The following is a 21386-nucleotide window of genomic DNA, read 5'->3' on the forward strand; positions in this document are numbered from 1 at the left end:
TCGTTTAGCTTCCCGGGACGATACAAGGTCTCATAGTTGTAGGTGGAGAGCTCGATCCTCCATCATAAGATCTTATCGTTCTTGATCTTGCCCCGCTGTGCATTATCGAACATGAAAGCTACCGACCGTTGGTCAATGAGGAGCGTGAATCTCCTGCCAGGTAATGCCTCCAGTGCTACACAGCTTCTACTATGGCCTGGGCCTCCTTTTCAACGGAGGAATGATGGATTTCTGAAGCATGGAGGGTGCGTGTGAAGAAGGCCACGGGCCTGCCCGCTTGGTTGAGGGTGGCCGCCAGAGCTATGTCGGACGCATCGCTCTCAATTTGGAAGGGGAGGGATTCATCAATTGCGTGCATTGTGGCCTTTGCGATGTCCGTCTTTATGCGGCCGAAGGCCTGGCGGGCCTCTGCCGACAAGGGGAAAACCGAGGATTGGATTAGTGGGCGGGCCTTGTCCGCATAATTGGGGACCCACTGGGCGTAATATGAAAAAAATCCCAGGCAGCGTTTCAGGGCCTTGGAGCAGTGGGGAAGGGGAAACTCCATGAGGGGGCGCATGCGTTCGGAATCTGGGCCTATGACTCCATCATGCACTACGTAGCCGAGGATGGTTAGGCGGTCGGTGCTGAACACGCATTTGTCCTTTTTGTAGGTTCAGTTAAGGGTTTTTGCGGTATGGAGGAATTTGCGGAGGTTGGTGTCGTGGTCCCGCTGATCGTGGCCACAGATGGTGACGTTGTCGAGGTACGGAAACGTGGCCCGCAAACCGTACCGGTCAACCATTCAGTCCATCTCCCGTTGGAAGACCGAGACTCCATTTGTGACACCGAAGGGAACCCTTAGGAAGTGGTAGAGCCGCCCACCTGCTTCGAATGCAGTGTACTTGCGGTCGTCTGGGCGGATGAGAGCTGGTGGTAGGCGGATTTGAGGTCCACCGTGGAAAAGACCTTGTATTGCGCAATCTGATTGACCAAATCAGATATGCGGGGGAGAGGGTACGCGTTGAGCTGCGTATACCTGTCTATAATCTGACTATAATCGATGACCATCCTGTGCTTCTCCCCGGTCTTTACAACCACTACTTGAGCTCTCCAGGAGCTGTTGCTAGCCTCGATAATACCTTTCTTCAGTAGCCGCTGGACTTCCGACCTAATGAAGGTCCGGTCCTGGGCACTGTACCATCTGCTCCTGGTGGCGACGGGTTTGCAATCCGGGCTGAGGTTCGCAAAAAGGGACGGCGGGTCGACCTTGAGGGTTGCGAGGCTGCAGACAGTGAGGGGGGTATAGGGCCGCCGAATTTAAAGGTTAAACACTGGAGATTGCATTGGAAGCCCAATCCCAGGGGTGTGGCAGCGCAGAGGTGAGGGAGGGCGTAGAGTCGGAAATGTTTTAATTCTCTTCCCTGGACCATGAGGTTCGCTACGCAGAACCCTTTGATCTCTACAGAGTGAGACCCAGAGGCCAGGGAGATTCTTTGGTTAACTGGGTGTATGGGAAGAGAACAGCGCCTTACCGTGTTGGGGTATATGAAGCTCTCTGTGCTCCCAGAGTCGGTCAGGCAGGATGTTTTGCGCCTGTTGATGAGCACGGTCGTCGTCGCGGTCGAGAGCATTCGGGGCCGAGACTGGTCCAGGGTCACCGATGCGAGTTGTGGTAAAAGTTGAAGATTTTCCTCGGGTGGTGTGTGGTGATCCGAATCGGGGTCCTGAGACTCCAGCCAAGATGGCAGCACCCACGCATCGCACGTGGTCCCTGGGGAACAAGATGGCGGCGCCTGGGGCCCGCGCATGGCTCGGGAAAATGAAGGTGCCGGCGCCCGTGGCCCGTGGAGAGAGTTGTGGTGGTGGCCCCGGTTCGCACCTGGAGACAGCGGTGACCATCCAGGCCTGGCATACCGCCACGAAATGGCCCTTTTTGCCACAGCCTTTGCAGGTGGAGGAGCGGGCCGGGCAGCGCTGCCGGGAGTGCTTGGCCTGCCCGCACAAATAACAGCGGAGCCCCCCGTGGTTGCCTGGTAGCTGCACGGCACAAGCTTGTGGGGGGGATGGGGGATGCATCGGGGTCGGCCGCGGTTCTACGCTGCCCAAGGGGCTGCCGCGCGGTCAGGGACATACGCGCGGGTGTTTCGGGAGGCCACATCCAGGGAGCTAGCTAGGGCCCGTGCCTCCTTGAGGCTTAGTGTCTCTTTCTCCAGCAGCCGCTGACGGATTTGGGAGGACAGCATACCTGCAACGAATGCGACCCGGATTAAAAGTTCTGTGTGGTCGCTGGCTGAAACATGCGGGCAGTCACAGTTCCTACCTAGTACCAGGAGCGCGCGGTAGAATTCATCCAGTGATTCCCCTGGGATTTTTCGCCTTGTCGCTAGCAGATGTCGGGCGTAAACCTGGTTTACTGGGCGAATGTAGTGTCCTTTCAACAGGGCCATCGTGGCCTTGAAATTGGCCGCATCCTCGATGAGGGTGTGGATCTCTGGGCTCACCCTCGAGTGGAGAACTTGCAGTTTCTGGTCCTCCGTGAGTGCAGTCGTGGCCGTCCTGAGGTACCCTTTGAAGCACGCCAGCCAGTGTTTGAAGGTTGCCGCTGAGTTTGCCGCGTGGGGGCTGAGTTGCAGACACTCCGGATTGATTCGGAGTTCATTCTTTAAAATCTATTCCAATAAATTGATGCTCGATCAATGACTCCAGAAGCGAGATTGGATGACAATTGAAGGCTTTATTGTACTAGATGTTTCCCCCAGCAGAGCAGGTACAGAATGCAGCTGCTAGGGTGACACAGACTCTTATACTCTGCCTTACTGGGCGGAATCAGCAGGCAGGCTTCACCAATGATCTTCATGTCTCAGGTACCTCCCACACCAATGGTCTTACAGCCTCAACCTAGGTACCGTAAGACCCCTAATACCGACTACCACACACACAGCTCAGAGAGAGGGAATGAGAAGAGACACACAGCTCAGAGAGAGGGTTTCAGCAGAGACACGCAGCTCAGAGAGAGGAGATCAGCAGAGACACACAGCTCAGAGAGAGGGTATCAGCAGAGACACGCAGCTCAGAGAGGGGATTCACAGTGACACACAGCTCAGAGAGGGGATTCACAGTCACACGGCTCAGAGAGAGGGAATCAGCAGAGACGCACAGCTCAGAGAGAGGGGATTCACAGTGACACACAGCTCAGAGAGAGGGGATTCACAGTGACACACAGCTCAGAGAGAGGGGATTCACAGTCACACGGCTCAGAGAGAGGGAATCAACAGAGACACAGCTCCGAGCGAGCGGATCAACAGAGACACACAGCTTGGTGAAAGAGGATACAAAGTAATTGACAGCTGTGGGAGAGAAATGTTCAGGGACACAGAGCTCTAAGAGATGGAATCACCAGAATATTAACGTGATATTGCTTGCGTGGGAACTTCTAAGGGGTCCCCCAGGGCATATTCTAGGATATTTTTGGAACAACAACCCCTGGATGAGAGCTTCTGAGCCATTATCTCCTATGTGGCTTGGTGTCACACTTTGTTGGATAATGCTCCTGTAAAGTGTCTTGCAAACTTTTATTACTTTAAATGCACTATATAAGTATAAGTTGTTTAGTACATCCAGCTGGATTCTCACATGACCGGCAGCACATTGAGGGAGGCATCACTGAACCTTGACTTCCAGATTTCATTCTCTTCCTTCTTTTTCTTTGATGTGGAGATGCCGGCGTTGGACTGGGGTGAGCACAGTACGAAGTCTTACAACACCAGGTTAAAGTCCAACAGGTTTGTTTCAATGTCACTAGCTTTCGGAGCGCTGCTCCTTCCTCAGGTGAATGAAGAGGTATGTTCCAGAAACACATATATAGACAAATTCAAAGATGCCAAACAATGCTTGGAATGCGAGCATTAGCAGGTGATTAAATCTTTACAGATACAGAGATGGGGTAACCCCAGGTTAAAGAGGTGTGAATTACATCGAGCCAGGACAGTTGGTAGGATTTCGCAGGCCCAATGGTGGGGGATGAATGTAATGTGACATAAATCCCAGGTCCCGGTTGAGGCCGCACTCATGTGTGCGGAACTTGGCTATAAGTTTCTGCTCGGCGATTCTGCGTTGTTGCGCGTCCTGAAGGCCGCCTTGGAGAAAGCTTACCCAGAGATCAGAGGCTGAATGCCCTTGACTGCTGACGTGTTATCCGACTGGAAGGGAACATTCCTGCCTGGTGATTGTTGCGCGATGTCCATTCATTCGTTGTCGCAGCATCTGCATGGTCTCGCCAATGTACCACGCTTCGGGACATCCTTTCCTGCAGCGTATGAGGTAGACAACGTTGGCCGAGTCGCACGAGTACGTACCGCGTACCTGGTGGGTGGTGTTCTCACGTGTAATAGTGGTATCCATGTCAATGATCTGGCACGTCTTGCAGAGATTGCCATGGCAGGGTTGTGTGGTGTCGTGGTCACTGTTCTGAAGACTGGGTAGTTTGCTGCAAATGGTTCGTTTGAGGTTGCGCGGTTGTTTGAAAGCAAGTAGTGGGGGTGTGGGGATGACCTTGGCAAGGTGTTCATCGTCATCAATGACGTGTTGAAGGCTGTGAAGAAGATGACGTAGTTTCTCCGCTCCGGGGAAGTACTGGACGACGAACGGTATTCTGTCGGTTGTGTCCCATGTTTGTCTTCTGAGGAGGTCGGTCCGGTTTTTCGCTGTGGCGCGTTGGAACTGTCGATCGATGAGTCGAATGCCATATCCCGTTCGTACGAGGGCATCTTTCAACGTCTGTAGATGTCTGTTACGCTCCTCCTCGTCCGAGCAGATCCTGTGTATACGGAGCGCTTGTCCATAGGGGATGGCTTCTTTAATGTGTTTAGGGTGGAAGCTGGAGAAGTGGAGCATCGTGAGGTTATCCGTGGGTTTGCGGTAAAGCGAAGTGCTGAGGTGACCGTCCTTGATGGAGACGAGTGTATCCAAGAATGCAACTGATTTTGGAGAGTAGTCCATGGTGAGTCTGATGGTTGGATGGAACTTATTGATGGCATCGTGTAGTCGTTTCAGTGATTCTTCGCCGTGGGTCCAAAGGAAAAAAATGTCATCGATGTTTCTGGTGTATAACGTCGGTTGAAAGTCCTGTGCGGTGAGTAGGTCCTGTTCAAACTTGTGCATGAAGATGTTGGCATATTGGGGTGCAAATTTGGTCCCCATGGCTGTTCCGTGCGTCTGGATGAAGAACTTGTTGTCAAAGGTGAAGACGTTGTGATCCAGAATGAAGCGGATGAGTTGCAGAATTGCGCCTGGAGATTGGCAGTTGTCGGTGGTGAGTACTGAGGCTGTTGCAGCAATGCCGTCGTCATGGGGGATGCTGGTGTAGAGTGCCGAGACGTCCATTGTGACGAGGAATGTTCCTGGTCCAACTGGTCCATGGGTGCTGAGTTTCTGTAGGAAGTCCGTCGTGTCGCGACAGAAGCTGGGCGTACCTTGTACGATGGGTTTCAAGATGCCCTCGATGTAGCCAGAGAGGTTCTCACACAAGGTCCCATTGCCTGAAACGATAGGGCGGCCTGGTGTGTTGGCCTTATGTATTTTTGGGAGGCAGTAAAGATCTCCAATGCGGGGAGTACGTGGGATGAGAGCACGTAGGGTGCTCTGAAGATCTGGATCCAAGGTCTTGATCAGTCTGTTAAGTTGGCGGATGTGTTCCTTGGTCGGATCTGCGGGTAACTGTCTGTAGTGTTCTTGGTTGTTCAGTTGTCGGTATACCTCTTTGCAGTAGTCCGTTCTGTTCAGTACGACAGTGGCCCCTCCTTTGTCTGCTGGTTTGGTGACGATGCTGCGGTTGGTCTTGAGAGCGTGGATGGCATTGCGTTGTGCTTGGGTGACGTTCGGGGCTGTCTTGTGAATGCGACTGATGAATCTGGCATTGACGCGACTCCTGACGGCTTGAGCATACATGTGGGTTTGAGCATACACAACCGACAGAATACCTTTCGTCGTCCAGTACTTCCCCGGAGCGGAGAAACTACGTCATCTTCTTCACAGCCTTCAACACGTCATTGATGACGATGAACATCTTGCCAAGGTCACCCCCACACCCCCACTACTTGCCTTCAAACAACCGCGCAACCTCAAACGAACCATTTGCAGCAAACTACCCAGTCTTCAGAACAGTGACCACGACACCACACAACCCTGCCATGGCAATCTCTGCAAGACGTGCCAGATCATTGACATGGATACCACTATTACACGTGAGAACACCACCCACCAGGTACGCGGTACGTACTCGTGCGACTCGGCCAACGTTGTCTACCTCATACGCTGCAGGAAAGGATGTACCGAAGCGTGGTACATTGGCGAGACCATGCAGACGCTGCGACAACGAATGAACGGACATCGCGCAACAATCACCAGGCAGGAATGTTCCCTTCCAGTCGGAGAACACGTCAGCAGTCAAGGGCATTCAGCCTCTGATCTCCGGGTAAGCGTTCTCCAAGGCGGCCTTCAGGACGCGCAACAACGCAGAATCGCCGAGCAGAAACTTATAGCCAAGTTCCGCACACATGAGTGCGGCCTCAACCGGGACCTGGGATTCATGTCACATTACATTCATCCCCCACCATCTGGCCTGCGAAATCCTACCAACTGTCCTGGCTCGATGTAATTCACACCTCTTTAACCTGGGGTTACCCCATCTCTGTATCTGTAAAGATTTAATCACCTGCTAATGCTCGCATTCCAAGCATTGTTTGGCATCTTTGAATTTGTCTATATATGTGTTTCTGGAACATACCTCTTCATTCACCTGAGGAAGGAGCAGTGCTCCGTAAGCTAGTGACATCGAAACAAACCTGTTGGACTTTAACCTGGTGTTGTAAGACTTCGTACTGTGCTCACCCCAGTCCAACGCCGGCATCTCCACATCAAAGAAAAAGAAGGAAGAGAATGAAATCTGGAAGTCAAGGTTCAGTGATGCCTCCCTCAATGTGCTGCCGGTCATGTGAGAATCCAGCTGGATGTACTAAACAACTTATACTTATATAGTGCATTTAAAGTAATAAAAGTTTGCAAGACACTTTACAGGAGCATTATCCAACAAAGTGTGACACCAAGCCACATAGGAGATAATGGCTCAGAAGCTCTCATCCAGGGGTTGTTGTTCCAAAAATATCCTAGAATATGCCCTGGGGGACCCCTTAGAAGTTCCCACGCAAGCAATATCACGTTAATATTCTGGTGATTCCATCTCTTAGAGCTCTGTGTCCCTGAACATTTCTCTCCCACAGCTGTCAATTACTTTGTATCCTCTTTCACCAAGCTGTGTGTCTCTGTTGATCCGCTCGCTCGGAGCTGTGTCTCTGCTGATTCCCTCTCTGAGCCGTGTGACTGTGAATCCCCTCTCTCTGAGCTGTGTGTCACTGTGAATCCCCTTTTTCTGAGCTGTATGTCACTGTGAATCCCCTCTCTCTGAGCTGTGCGTCTCTGCTGTTTCCCTCTCTCTGAGCCGTGTGACTGTGACATCGAAACAAACCTGTTGGACTTTAACCTGGTGTTGTAAGACTTCGTACTGTTCTTTTTCTTTGGCTCCCAACTCCCAACTCCTTTGAATTGCATGTTTGGCATATCCCTTTAAATACTAGTGTTGAAATTGTGTTGTGTAAGTCGTCATAGCAACCACTAGTGTAAGTTGAAATAAAACCCAGAAATGATTTGGTAATTCAGCAGGTGGGTTTAATATCCAGTCATAGACTTGTGGCTCTAGTCCTGAGGCTATAAGGCATTGCAATTCCCAACTACCCCCATCCCTCACTAAAAAGGTTAGTGTGGAAGCCAACCCATGATCCCAATGGCTACTCATAAAATCATAACTCCTACTGTGCAGAAGGGGGTCATTCGGCTCATCGTGTCTGCACTGACCCTCTGAAAGAGCACCTTTGCTAGGCTCAGTCCCCCACCACACTACCTAGGCCCAATCCACCACCCTAAATTGGCAATTTAGCATGGCCAATCCACCTAACCTGCACATCTTTGGAGGAAACCCATGCAGACACAGGGAGAAAATGCAAAACTCTGCACAGAATGTCACCCAAGATCGGAATTGAACCTTGGTTCCTGGCACTGTGAGGCAGCAGTGCTAATCACTGTGCTACCGTGCCACCCATACTCTGCAACAGGGCGCAGCATTTATTACTTCAATGTGAGACTTTTTTCGTGAGGAATTGCTGTTTTAGTCAGCTGCCAGCCAATTGGATTAACGGCCAGCTCGGAAGTGCCGGTAGCACCACTGGTAGCCACTGCTGGAACTATAGGTAGACCCACTGCTGACCAGCTTTGACTGACAGGTAAGTCTAGGGTCATGACGAGTTGGGTAAGTGGGATGAGAAAGCTGAGTGAAATGAGGGAGGTGAGTGGGGTGAGGCTCAAAAGGCCAGGGGAGATGTATAAAGCAAACATGACCTCGACCCAGGGTATGTCAAAGGAGGCTCCTCCCAACATTACTGAACATCAGCCCACTGAGGGTAACATGGTGACAGCAAGATGAATGCCTACTTAAGGACCTCAATATTCAAGGGTGAATGGGCTGCCCAACTCCTCTTACATTCCCTGTAAAATTTCGAGCAGATAGGCATTGGGAAAGCCACCCACTAGATTTTACAACAACCCCGCTCCTGCATTCAAACCGTCTGGCAAGGTGCATAAACCCCAGGCGCTGGTTTCCTCCTGTGTTGGACTTTCCTCAGCACACTCCCAACAATCCTAAACTTAAAATTCAACCTATCTTTCCATTTCCTATAGCAGGCTATCATCCCTAGACAATAAATTTCACTACACTGGAAATCTTTTTTAATAATGACTTGCTGGACCTTTCCTTCAAAGGGCAGCACGGTAGCAATTGCTTCACAGCTCCTGGGACCCAGGTTCGATTCCCGGCTTGGGTCACTGTGCGGAGTCTGCACGTTCTCCCCGTGTGTGCGTGGGTTTCCTCCGGGTGCTCCGGTTTCCTCCCACTGTCCAAAGATATGCAGGTTAGGTGGATTGGCCATGCTGAATTGCCCTTAGTGTCCAAAATTGCCCTTAGTGTTGGGTGGGGTTACTGGGTTATAGGGTGGGGGTGTGGGCTTGGGTAGGGTGCTCTTTCCAAGAGCCGGTGCAGATTCGATGGGCCGAATGGCTTCCTTCTGCACTGTAAATTCTATGATTCAACATTTCTGGATGATGGTATTGTAATTTTCCTTCTGCACTGTAAAGATTCTGTGAATTTTTCTTTAATTTATTTGGAAAATTAAATAACATAGGGGGCGATATCCAGGGCCATTACCCTAGCAGGATTCTCGCTGGCCCATTGAATCGGGCATGAGGCCCAAAACAGGACTCTCGCTGGGTGCCAAACCCATCCCAAGTCTTCCGGCTCGCTCCTCTGGCGAGATCAGGGGCGGGATTCCATCAGCCCGGGGCCGAGCCGGAGAATCCCCATGACCGGCGTGTATCGCGCCACGCCGCCTCGACGGCGGCACTCAATTCTCTACAGAGAAGAGAATCAGTGCCAATGACGCCGGCGTGGTTGGCGCGGCGCCGGTTGGGGGTCGCTCTACGCGGCCCCCCCCGCCAATTCTCGGCCCGGGATGGGCGGCCGTCGTAAAAAAGCCGAGTCCCGCCGGCGCCGCCCACACCTGCTCTCAGCCGGCGGGAACTCGGCATGGAAGGGTCGGGGGCAGCCTGTGGGGGGGGGGGGTCTGACCCCAGGGGGGCCTCCGATGTGGCCTGGCCCCCAATCAGGGCCCACCGATCGGCAGGCTGGCCTCTCCGGCTGGGGGCCTCCTTTCGTCCGCGCTGGCCCCTGTAGCCATGCACCATGCACGCGTTGGGGCCGGTGCCACTGCGCATGCACGGATCCCGTGGCGCCCAGTTGCCGCCAGGATCAGCAGTTGGAGCAGCGTGAACCGCTCTAGTGCCGTGCTGGCCCGATGTAGGGACCAGAATTGCTGATCCTGAGGCCATGTTGACACCGTCAAGAAACCCGACGGTGTTTCCGACGGCGGTAACACTTAGCCTCAGGATCAGCCCGGGATTTTTTCTTTGTGTTTAGGCTCCCCTGTGAGATGGTCACTGTGATGGGATATTGCCACTAGTAGGATGGAAGTTTTAGGATAGTTTAATAATCTGTTTCCTCTTTCAATGATCTTTTGTTCCTTAACAAGAAGCTGCAGTCTTGCGGTTCCTGACTCCATAAAGACTTACAAAACCTTTAAACATTTCATAATCCAAAATCACTTGTACCTTCTAAACTTTCTGCGGGATTCTCTGTCGGCGGGATCCACTTCTTCGCCGACAGCGCGCCCATGTCCCCGGTTTCATGGGGGTGGCCACAATGGGAAACCCCTTTGGCCGACTGCGCGAACAGAGAATCCCGCTGCCGACGGGGGTGCACCGTGTCGGAAAACAGGGCTGGTGGGACAGAGAATGCCGCCCTTTATTTCTCTCCCTGCCACTCCAAAGCAGGTATTATTAACATAACATGCCCCAATATGAATACAAAATTGGCTGATTGGGAACGGAGAGCAGGGGTTAATGGATGTTCTTCGGACTAGTGGAACATTTGTCATGGACTTCCCCAGGGTTAGATGTTGGGATCCTTGCTCTTCTATTTTTTTCATTTTAATAAATTGAAAGTAACAAATTCATTTTTTTCCAATTAAGGGGCAATTTAACGTGGCCAATCCACCGGCCCTGCACATCTTTGGGTTGTGGGGCTGAGACCCAGCATTCACAGGGAGAATGTGCAAACTCCACACGGGCAATGACCGGGAGCTGGGATCGAACCCGGTTCCTTGGCGCTGTGAGACAGCAGTGCTAACCACTGCGCCACCATTCCACCCAACCTTGCTTTTCTTGATAAATAGTAACCATCTGGACCTTGTCATACAAGCTACAATTTCAAAATTTGTGGATGATACAAAACCTGGAAGTATTGTGAACTGTGGGTAGGTTAGTGTCGAACTTCAAAAGGACAAAGGAAGGTTGGTAGAATAGCTGGACAAGGAGCAGATGAAATTTAATGTGGGTAAGTGTGAAGTAATTCATATTGGTCGGAAGAAATCAGAAAGATAACATAGAATAGAGGGTGCAATTCTTTTTTTTAATATAAATTTAGAGTACCCAATTCATTTTTCCAATTAAGGGGCAATTTAGCATGGCCAATCCACGTCCCTGTACATCTTTGGGTTGGGGGGCCAAACCCACGCAAACACGGGGTGAATGTGCAAATTCCACATGGACAGTGATCTAGAGCCGGGATCTAACCTGGGACCTCGGCGCCGGAGGGTACAATTCTAAAGGGGCTACAGGAGCAGAGGGACCTGGGGGTAAATGTGCACAAAATTATTGAATATGACAGGACAGATTGGGAGAGCAGTTAATAAAGTGTCATGTGAGAGTACCTTTAAGAAATGGATGTTTATCAAATAGCTGTAGTGGATGTACCTTTAAGAAATGGGTGTTTATCAAATAGCTGCAGTGATGTCAGAGTGTGGGTGGAGCTGGCCTGTCTGTCTTTCACTTTCATTTTTGAGCAGGCAGCTACAGTGTGTTTTAGTTTCGTTTTCAGAGTGGAGAGCTGCAGTGGAAGGAAGCAGATGTGTATGGATATCTCTACAAGCTAAATAATGTTCATTTGGGTGATTTCAAAGTAATACATGTTTCTGTAGAGAATTTAAACCTGCTGTCTTTCTGTAAAAAGGGTCTTTTGGGCTTACGAATGTTGTTAGGAAAGATATGAAGGGTTACTTATAGAATATTGTATCTGTGGGGATTATTGGTTTTGATAGTTGTTAAGATGTTTACTGGGTGTTTATAAAGTGTTAACTGGATTCATAAATAAACATGGTTTTGTTTTAAAAGTACTTTACATCTCTGTTGCTTCACACCTGTAGAGTGGGCCCTTGTACTCCCCATAACCAAAATCCAAGATACACTTTGGGGTTCTCTAAACCCTGACCCATAACAAAAGTATACAGTTTCCTAGCCTTATTAATAGGGTCAGATAGCATAAAACCAAGTAATTCTGCTAAACGTATCTGGAACACTGGTTCGGCCTCAAATAGTATATTATATCCAGTTCTGGGTGCCACACTTAAGGAATTATGTGAAGGTATTCGAGAAAGTACTGAAAAGCTTAATGAGAACATAATCCTAAGGATGAGAAACTTCAGTTAGCTATATAGATTGGAGAAGTTGGAATTGATTTCCCTGGAGAAGAGACGGTCAAGAGGAGATTTTATGGATGTATTCAAAATCATCAGCAGGGTCGATAGAGGAATATTGTTCCCATTGGTTGAAGGATTGAGAACAAGAGGGTACAGATTCAAGGTAATAGGCAAAAGAAGCAATGGCAATATGGGGGGAATCTTTTTCATACAGCGAGTGTTTAGAAGCTGGAATGTACTGCCTGAAATGGTGGTGAAGGATGGTTCAATCAAGCCATACAAGAGGTAATTGGATTGATACCTGAAAAAGAGGAACGTGCAGGGTTACGGGGAGAAGGGAGGGGTGCGACAAGTACGTTGCTCCTACAGAAAGCCGGCACATACAAAACAAGCCAAATGGCTTCCTTCTGTGCTGCAAAATCTTTGTGATTCTGACTCAGAAGCAAGAATGCTAAGTCACAGCGGACTGACGTTTGGCCCTGTGTTGCCCATGATATTGTGGGTTAGTGTTTTGTTTTATCTGTCTATATTACCTTCCACACTAGGGTCTTAAAATATTCCCGAAGCCTCTGGACTTTTAATGCATTCCAGGAAGATGCAAGAAAGATACATATTGATGGTACTATGGCCCAGATATAGCAGTTGATGGTGAAACTATTAATGTTAACTGCCATTATAGCTGTAAAACAGAGTAATTTCTAGCATTTCTGCAGGCATGGGCCTGTTCATGCACAGGTTGAAGTCCCCAGATGTATATCTTCTGAAATTACTCGAATTAATATTAGCTTCTACACTGTTAATCCCACTCTAAAAACCCTCGAGAAATGTTCTCCTTGTTGAATGGGATCTAACTGGATTTTTAATAGTGTATAAAGTTCAGAATTACCCCTGAACAATTTAACTGAGAAACAAATTTTATATTTTATAATTTTATATTTGTGTCAAATTTCTCCATTATGATACAAATTCCAAAGTTTCTATCATAACAAAATATTTTTTTAAAGTTTGTTCCTGATATTTTAGCTTCTACCTTAATCCCATATGTTTGTTGCAATCTTTACCTTGCTTTCTGTCAAATAAATAAAAACATTTTACTTTCTGGTTTGCTGTCTGTGAGAATACTGCAATGTGATTGGCTGCCGAGCCTATTTGATGATATCACTGTTATTGGATGGTAGAGAACCTCTATATCTAGCCCCAGAATCAAATTAAAGCTGGAGGGGAAGTGACATTCACAGTGCAGAGTTTTCTAGGTCTTTGTGAGCAGCTTTCTTTGAGTTCAGCAGCAAGCACTGTTATTCCATTGCTCACTACAAAATCTAAGCCATTGTTTAACAGTTCTAGTGCCAAAATGTACATTCTGCGGCCAGGGAGTTGAAAACAAATGTTATCTCCTTGGAAGTCAGACACGTTGAAGCCAAGTGAGTCTTAGGTCCTCTCTAGTTTTTGTTTTATATTTTAATATAATGTATGTTATCATTTTTACATAAAGTCAGTTCTGACACTATCATGGGCAGCACGGTAGCACAGTGGTTAGCACTGTTGCTTCACAGCTCCAGGGTCCCAGATTCGATTCCAACTTGAGTCACTGTCTGTGCAGCGTCTGCACGTTCTCCCTGTGTCTGCGTGGGTTTCCTCCGGGTGTTCCGGTTTCCTCCCACAAGTCTCGAAAGACGTGCTGTTAGGTAATTCGGACATTCTGAATTCTCTCTCTGTGACCTGAACAGGCGCCGGAATGTGGTGTCTAGGGGAGTTTCACAGTAACTTCATTGCAGTGTTAATTTAAGCCTACTTATGATAATGAAGATTATTATATTATATAATGAAGCATGTCACACTATTGAAGGTACCACTTGTTCTCCACTTTTGAGTAAATCCCTTCCTTGGACTGCAGTGACGTCAGAGGAACATCACCAATCTCCCCCAGCTTCATTGAGGGTTTCAGTAATGTGAGAAGTGTATCTTGCGGTATATGGCAGTGGTGCCAGGAAGATAACAATTCCTTGGGTATATGGCAAGAATTCACAGGCTGGCTAGTTCTTTTTGTCTGTGCTGTCGCTTCCACATGCTCCACCTTACTCGCGCCCTGTTCACACCTTCCTTGAATTTACTGCCTAAATTCTCCAGGGTGCCAGTGGCTAAGCTAGTGCTGCTCCTGGGGGAGTTATCCACCATCGTCAGTGATGTGGCAGGGTTCATAGTGCCACTTGTTTCTACTTCATCTTGAAAAGAGCCTATCGGAAGAGGAGATTTGTAGTGGGCCACAAGGTCGTGTTTTCAAAGAGAAACAAGGCCAAAAGCCACTTAAAAATTGTAGAAACTCAGAAAGATCTTAAAACTCATAAAAGTCACACATGGAGTCCCATTGGGTGCAGGAAGACAGGGGGCATGGAAATATAATAATAAATAGATGATACCTATGGAGTGGCGGCACCACACCACCAAACCCACCTTGACCAACCTCTTTGACAAGTTATTGGACAAAGATACTGTGGGCCCTCTCCTCACACTGGATGAGCTCTTTAGGCATGGATGATATCTTGCCTGTCCTGGTCCTCCCTCTGGGGCTATGCACAGTCACGGCCTTTAAGCAGAACATATTTATGAAGATGACAGCAAATACCTGATTATTCTCAAACAGTAAGCCTCAACCAACACTGTCCAAAGCCAGAAATATTATACTGAGCTAGCATTGTGTTTTTGCATTGATCATTTCTGTTTGTTTCTTCATTGTCTTGAACTAAAGGCCCAGATATTGTCAGGGGCAGGTTTCATTAGTGGGAGGATGGGGTGGCTCGTAGTTCTGAGTTTGCCTGCATGCAATGGAGTTTTAGCTCCACAGTATGAGTCTTTTATTTTCTACAGGATCCCCACCCGAAGGTCAGTCTGATTGATAGGTTGGGCTGGAAGCACTCTAAAGCAGGCAGCAGCTGCAGGAACTGCAATAGAGTAGAGAATCAGTGCCAACCCACCAATTTTTGGCAATTAAATAGCAACCAAAGCTTCTACAAACATCTCTCCAATTTGATTTTCTTTTGGTGATATAAAAGCCCAGGAGAGTGGCAACTTTCCCAAATTCTCCTTAGATGTCAATCACTATGGTCCAAAATTTACAATCAGTGGCAAAGCAAGGGTGCATTGCTGCCCTTGAAGAAAGCAACCCAGAAAGATCTAGTGAGGAACATGGTGGGAATTTCCCCTTTCCCAACAGCTGCTCAAATCTAGCACCAAATCAAAGGATGTCTTGGTGTGCAGCAGCAGCGATGTTAGCAAGCAGGAAGACAACCAGTCAAATTGAATTATTCACATAGGCAGCAAATAAAATCCTTCACTTTCAATTTTAATTGTCAGATAGTAAAGTATATGAATGACTATTATTTTAGCTTCTGCCTTAATACAGTCAGACATAGATTCTGCAGAGTCTATGTATGACTGTATTAAGGCAGAAGCTAAAATAAAGATGAGCAGATGTTTAATATTGTAGAGAAATTTGACATTCCACAAATATAAAATTAGCTTTTCAGACCAGTAAGGGTGTTAGCAGTAATTATGAAGTTAGTACGCCGTTAAAAATGCTTCATGCAACCAAGTGTAACAGTTCCCAATGTTTTCCAATGGGACTAACAGTGGTTAGACTGGAAGTTCTCACATTTCATGATTGCCAGATCGATGGCAATCGATGAGAGTCTCTACAGCGCACTATGTGGGGGAATCATGCACTCACTGACAACCTCTGGATTTCTCTGTTATTCTGCATACGTGTGAGCTCCTGAAATTGCTGTAGTGGAGTGATGATGGTAAGAGCTGACAGTTTTGCCATCATTACCACAGCAAAATCCAGGCCTATGTTTTATTCAATACAAATTTTAAATGGGATCAATTTGTCTGTTCATTAAAACCCAAATATAAAATGTTCTTCTCTATTCATCAATTCGTATTGTTCCTTCAGACTGAAATATGTATTGACAAAATCTAATTTTATACTTGTGCAGAGCCGTTTAGTTGTAAGTAAAAGCCCTATAAATGTCAACAGAATTAAAATGAATGTAACAACCATAATAAAAACGTAATGACGTTATCAGCGGCATAACAGAAACCTATGTTTCTGAAAACAAGCCAACGTATTTGATCCAGGATCATGTCTTAGTTTAAGGAACAGGTATTTGGTTTAAAAAAAATAGACAATAGTGAGATGCAAATCTTCTCAACAAGAAAAAGTTATTCAATTAAAAACTTTCAATAGATAAGAATAGTTACAGCACAAATTTGGGGACATACATAGAGAGAAGCAACTCGTACTTTTTGAGATACTATTATACTAAATGATTGTTCTAAACAGAAACAATCGGTTTTTAATCAAACCTGATCTTTGTTCTTCCAAAGCACTGGCTATTTAAAGGGTCTGCAAATATTCCCCCATTTCTAAATACAGTGAAGAAAAACTCTCCTACCTGATCTATGCCAGCCAAAGTTCATTGTTTTTGTGGCAGGACGTGTGGAAATCCAAAGGGAGAAGAGACTGACTAGCATACTGCCAAAATCTGTCAGTAAATGTGCTGCATCCGTCATGATGGCCAGACTATGAGCCAAGTAGCCACCTGAAAGGGAAATAAACAAGGAAAAGCCTCTATTTAGTATAAGTCATACAGAAGCCTTGGGCGGGATTCTCCGGTCCGCCAGCCGCATGTTTCTCTGGCAGCGGGTTTCTATCTTCCTGCCGACTGTCAATGAGATTTTGCATCGTAACCACTCCACGCTACCGGGAAACCCGGTGGCGGGGGTGAGCTGCCGGCAGGAAAAGTGAATCGCAATGACCAGAGAATTCTGGCCCTTGTAACAATGTGTCCGGTAGGATTTCTGTATTAATGTCCCAGCTATTATCTTACAAACCATGATTAGTGAATCATTCACTGTGGTGGCTTCGTGGCATGTTTTATACATTACGGAATCTCCATGGCTGAGGGCATGAGCTCCATGGTGCAGGGTTTCAACTGCATGGTGCAGGCACTGATGGGAATCCTTAAGTGTCTGCACCAGAGGATGATGGGATATTTGGATATCTCATGGAGGAGATGAGGGGCCCCCAGGCAGCCAATGGGAGATCGGAAGGAGCGCAACCATGAGCTCTCCACCAAGTGACACATCTCCAGCCCAGTACACTGTGGAGGGTAGCAGTGCAACACCTGTGCTGCCTGAATCCCCAGAATCATGCGCTGAACATAGAACATAGAACATAGAAAATACAGCACAGAACAGGCCCTTCGGCCCACGATGTTGTGCCGAACCTTTGTCCTAGATTAATCATAGATTATCATTGAATTTACAGTGCAGATGGAGGCCATTCGGCCCCCCGAGTCTGCACCGGCCCCCGGAAAGAGCACCCCACCCAAACTCAACACCTCCACCCAACACCAAGGGCAATTTGGACATTAAGGGCAATTTATCATTGGCCAATTCACCTAACCCGCACATTTTTGGATTGTGGGAGGAAACCGGAGCACCCGGAGGAAACCCACGCAGACACGGGGAGGACGTGCAGACTCCGCACAGACGGTGACCCAAGCCGGAATCGAACCTGGGACCTGGAGCTGTGAAGCAATTGTGCTATCCACAATGCTACCGGGCTGCCCTTGAGAACAAATAAATCTACACTATATCATTTAACCGTAATCCATGTACCTATCCAATAGCTGCTTGAAGGTCCCTAATGTTTCCGACTCAACTACTTCCACAGGCAGTGCATTCCATGCCCCCACTACTCTCTGGGTAAAGAACCTCCCTCTGATATCCCTCCTATATCTTCCACCTTTCACCTTAAATTTATGTCCCCTTGTAATGGTTTGTTCCACCCGGGGAAAAAGTCTCTGACTGTCTACTCTATCTATTCCCCTGATCATCTTATAAACCTCTATCAAGTCGCCCCTCATCCTTCTCCGTTCTAATGAGAAAAGGCCTAGCACCCTCAACCTTTCCTCGTAAGACCTACTCTCCATTCCAGGCAACATCCTGGTAAATCTTCTTTGCACCTTTTCCAAAGCTTCCACATCCTTCCTAAAATGAGGCGACCAGAACTGTACACAGTACTCCAAATGTGGCCTTACCAAAGTTTTGTACAGCTGCATCATCACCTCACGGCTCTTAAATTCAATCCCTCTGTTAATGAACGCGAGCACACCATAGGCCTTCTTCACAGCTCTATCCACTTGAGTGGCAACTTTCAAAGATGTATGAACATAGACCCCAAGATCTCTCTGCTCCTCCACATTGCCAAGAACTCTACCGTTAACCCTGTATTCCGCATTCATATTTGTCCTTCCAAAATGGACAACCTCACACTTTTCAGGGTTAAACTCCATCTGCCACTTCTCAGCCCAGCTCTGCATCCTATCTATGTCTCTTTGCAGCCGACAACAGCCCTCCTTACTATCCACAACTCCACCAATCTTCGTATCGTCTGCAAATTTACTGACCCACCCTTCAACTCCCTCATCTTCAACATGAGGGGTGAAGATTCCTGAAAGAGCCCTGTTCCTCAGCCCTGCACTCCTCTTAGTCCTCCGCCCATGCACTTCTCCCTCAGTGAGTGTCTCTCCACTAGGCCTCACATCCTCCCCTCTCACACTGGCAAATCCCACAGCTGACCTTCTCAACTCCACCAGGATTAGGGGACTGGACCCTCTTGAGTCTCAGTGGCACATTTCGACTGACTTTTCCCCAACAACTCCCCCCCGCACCCAGATTGTGCGTTAGGTGATAGGATAGTTGAGTGGATTCATGGGACCAGTGACTGCATCCTCAAAGGGTGCCTCAAAGACACCCCCTGTCATGACCTAGCACAAGGTGAGTGATAATAGATTTAACCATGAAGCTTTGCATTGGGATACACATGAGTGTAATCTGTATGAGATGACCATTGGAGCTAAATACTTGAGACGCCAATCAGGGGCACTGCTGTTTAGCTCTTCAGATTTCATTGGCACAATAAAGGATGAGGTTGCATATCAGGGAAATGACTGCCCCTTGTGGTAAATGAGGCACAGCTGATTAGACGAAAGCCTTCAAGTCGTATGACAAACACATACCTAGAGGGCACCCACACTCTCCTAGATCACAGCCCAACACACTAATTTCTGACAGTCAAATGTCCCATACAAGGTATTGACATTCCATACAGCTTAACCCCTTTCTCCTCACAGTGCTGCCTGAGTGTGGAGTTCTTGTTATACATTTAGCTGCTGGTGTATAAAGAGTCAAAGGTACTGCTCCTTTTTACAAACACCTTTAATTTACTTTAACAGACTCTGCACAAAACTCTAACATCACATCATCTGACACAAAGGCCACCAGAAGGCTCTTTACATATCAGTATCAATTATTGGATACTTAACATAAATGAGAAAACTAATTGGAATTTCTCTTAACCCATTACTTAACAGTCTCCCCTTCCTTGGAGAAAAAAATAATTAGGTGGGAACAAAATTACAAGAAGCTCAAAAACACACACGCAATTTCCCCCTTTCTTTTGTTTTTCATTTTTGGAAGAAGAAAAAAACGGTCACAGAAACAGGCGTCCTTCATTAACAATATCCACAAGTTTCTGTGAGCTAGCCCCTCTTTTTGTAAAACAGTCTGACAATTGATAGCTACTGTCAACCCACTTAATTTTTGCTATTCCCCCTCTGTCCAGCATCTGCTTCAAACTTGTGATGTCTATCCTGAAACCTTTTTTCATTGACACTTTTTGTAGCGTGCACATTTTCCCACAGGGATTTGTTGTCAATGTGACATAGCCCCTCTTTTTGTAAATCAGTCTGACAATTGATAGCTACTGTCAACCCATTTAATTTTTGCTATTTCCCCTCTGTCCAACATCTGCTTCAAACTTGCGATGTCTATCCTTAACCTTTTTTCATTGACACTTTTTGTAGAATGCACATTTTCCCACTGGGATTTATTGTCAATGTGACATTCAATAGTTATATTACCCAAATTCCCTAATCCCAAAATTCCTGTCAATATCTGAGATATATAAAAGGCCATATCCACTGCCTCTACAAGGCTTCACATCTCAGCAGCCAAAGTGCTTTTGACCACTCTCCTTATTTTCTTTGTTTCCCACACAAGAAGGCAGCATTTACCATTGTTCCCCAAAAGAAAAATTATAAAACCTCCTGAACTTGAAACCCCATCGCATAAATTTGCATAGGACGCATCACTATAAACTGAGTTTCAAGTGCTTACGGTCACCTAAAACTGGGAACCTCAAAACACTCCTGCACTTTTAGTTTGACCAACGCTTTATTTGCTCTTATTATGTCTTCCACTTTGGGATCATTCACTTTTGTATTCAATTCTACGACATCAAAACTCACGTCCGGTCTAGTCTGTCTACTTAACCAATTTAGTTGCCCAATTAAACTTCACAGTTGTTCTTTTTCCATCTTTGAAACCATTGCGGCTTTTTGTGAAACCCAACCATGGCTAATTGCTATTGAGCTGATGCTTTCCAAATAAGATTGCTGTCCGATTTCCAGTCCAATATATTTAAATGCACCGGAAGCCTGACTTACAACCCTGAATTCTTTCCTCAAACCAGAGATCTCTCTGGAGCTGATGCCCCTGCAAGAAGGCAGCTTTTATATCTATAGATTTGCATTCCCATGCCTGAGTGGCTAATAGAGCCAAGAAAATCTTTAAAATAACCTTTCCTGCCGTAGGTGAATCTACCCTTAAATCCTGATCTTCTAAGTTTTCTTCCAATCCCCTTGCCACAGGCATGGCCTTTGTCTTATAAGTTCCATCCGGAAGAACCTTTTCCATGCAAATCCATCTGTGGGATAGAGCTCTTTGTCCCCTATCGGGTACTTCCATATATACCCCAAATCCACTCCAACTATGCAGTTCTTGCTGTTTGGCATCTTTGATAACTTTTTCATCTAACTTATTGGAAGCCACCAAAATCTCACGTGCATGTGGGCTTCTACTCCTATTAGTATTTGTAGTCTTACTCATGTTCCGAGACCTTGATAAACTACGTCCCCTCTCCCACCTGGTATCTCGTTCTGTACTGCTACTGCTTGATCTTTCCCTTCTGCTGTGGTTGTCCTTTCAATAGTTCTCGACCTTTTGCTGCGGACCTGTACACTATCCGATGTACTATCTGAACTGGCACTGCGTTTCTGTGCCCTCCATTTTTGAATTTTGTGTTCC

General features: G+C 47.2%; 1 protein-coding gene across 2 annotated transcripts in view; it reads right to left on the minus strand.

The window, feature by feature from the left end:
- The window catches only part of slc30a2 (solute carrier family 30 member 2), a 230675-nt gene that overhangs the window by 137321 nt on the left and 71968 nt on the right, over nt 1–21386 (minus strand). Inside the window, exon 3 of one of the 2 annotated variants that reach the window (XM_072499006.1) lies at nt 16628–16774. The exons of the other annotated variant lie outside the window; for it this stretch is intronic. Within the exon in view, the coding sequence (XP_072355107.1) occupies nt 16628–16774 (147 nt within the window). The remainder of the gene's footprint in view (nt 1–16627; nt 16775–21386) is intronic. 2 annotated transcript variants of the gene reach the window in all.

Source organism: Scyliorhinus torazame, chromosome 4 (assembly GCF_047496885.1).
Source record: "Scyliorhinus torazame isolate Kashiwa2021f chromosome 4, sScyTor2.1, whole genome shotgun sequence".
Lineage (NCBI taxonomy): Eukaryota > Metazoa > Chordata > Chondrichthyes > Carcharhiniformes > Scyliorhinidae > Scyliorhinus > Scyliorhinus torazame.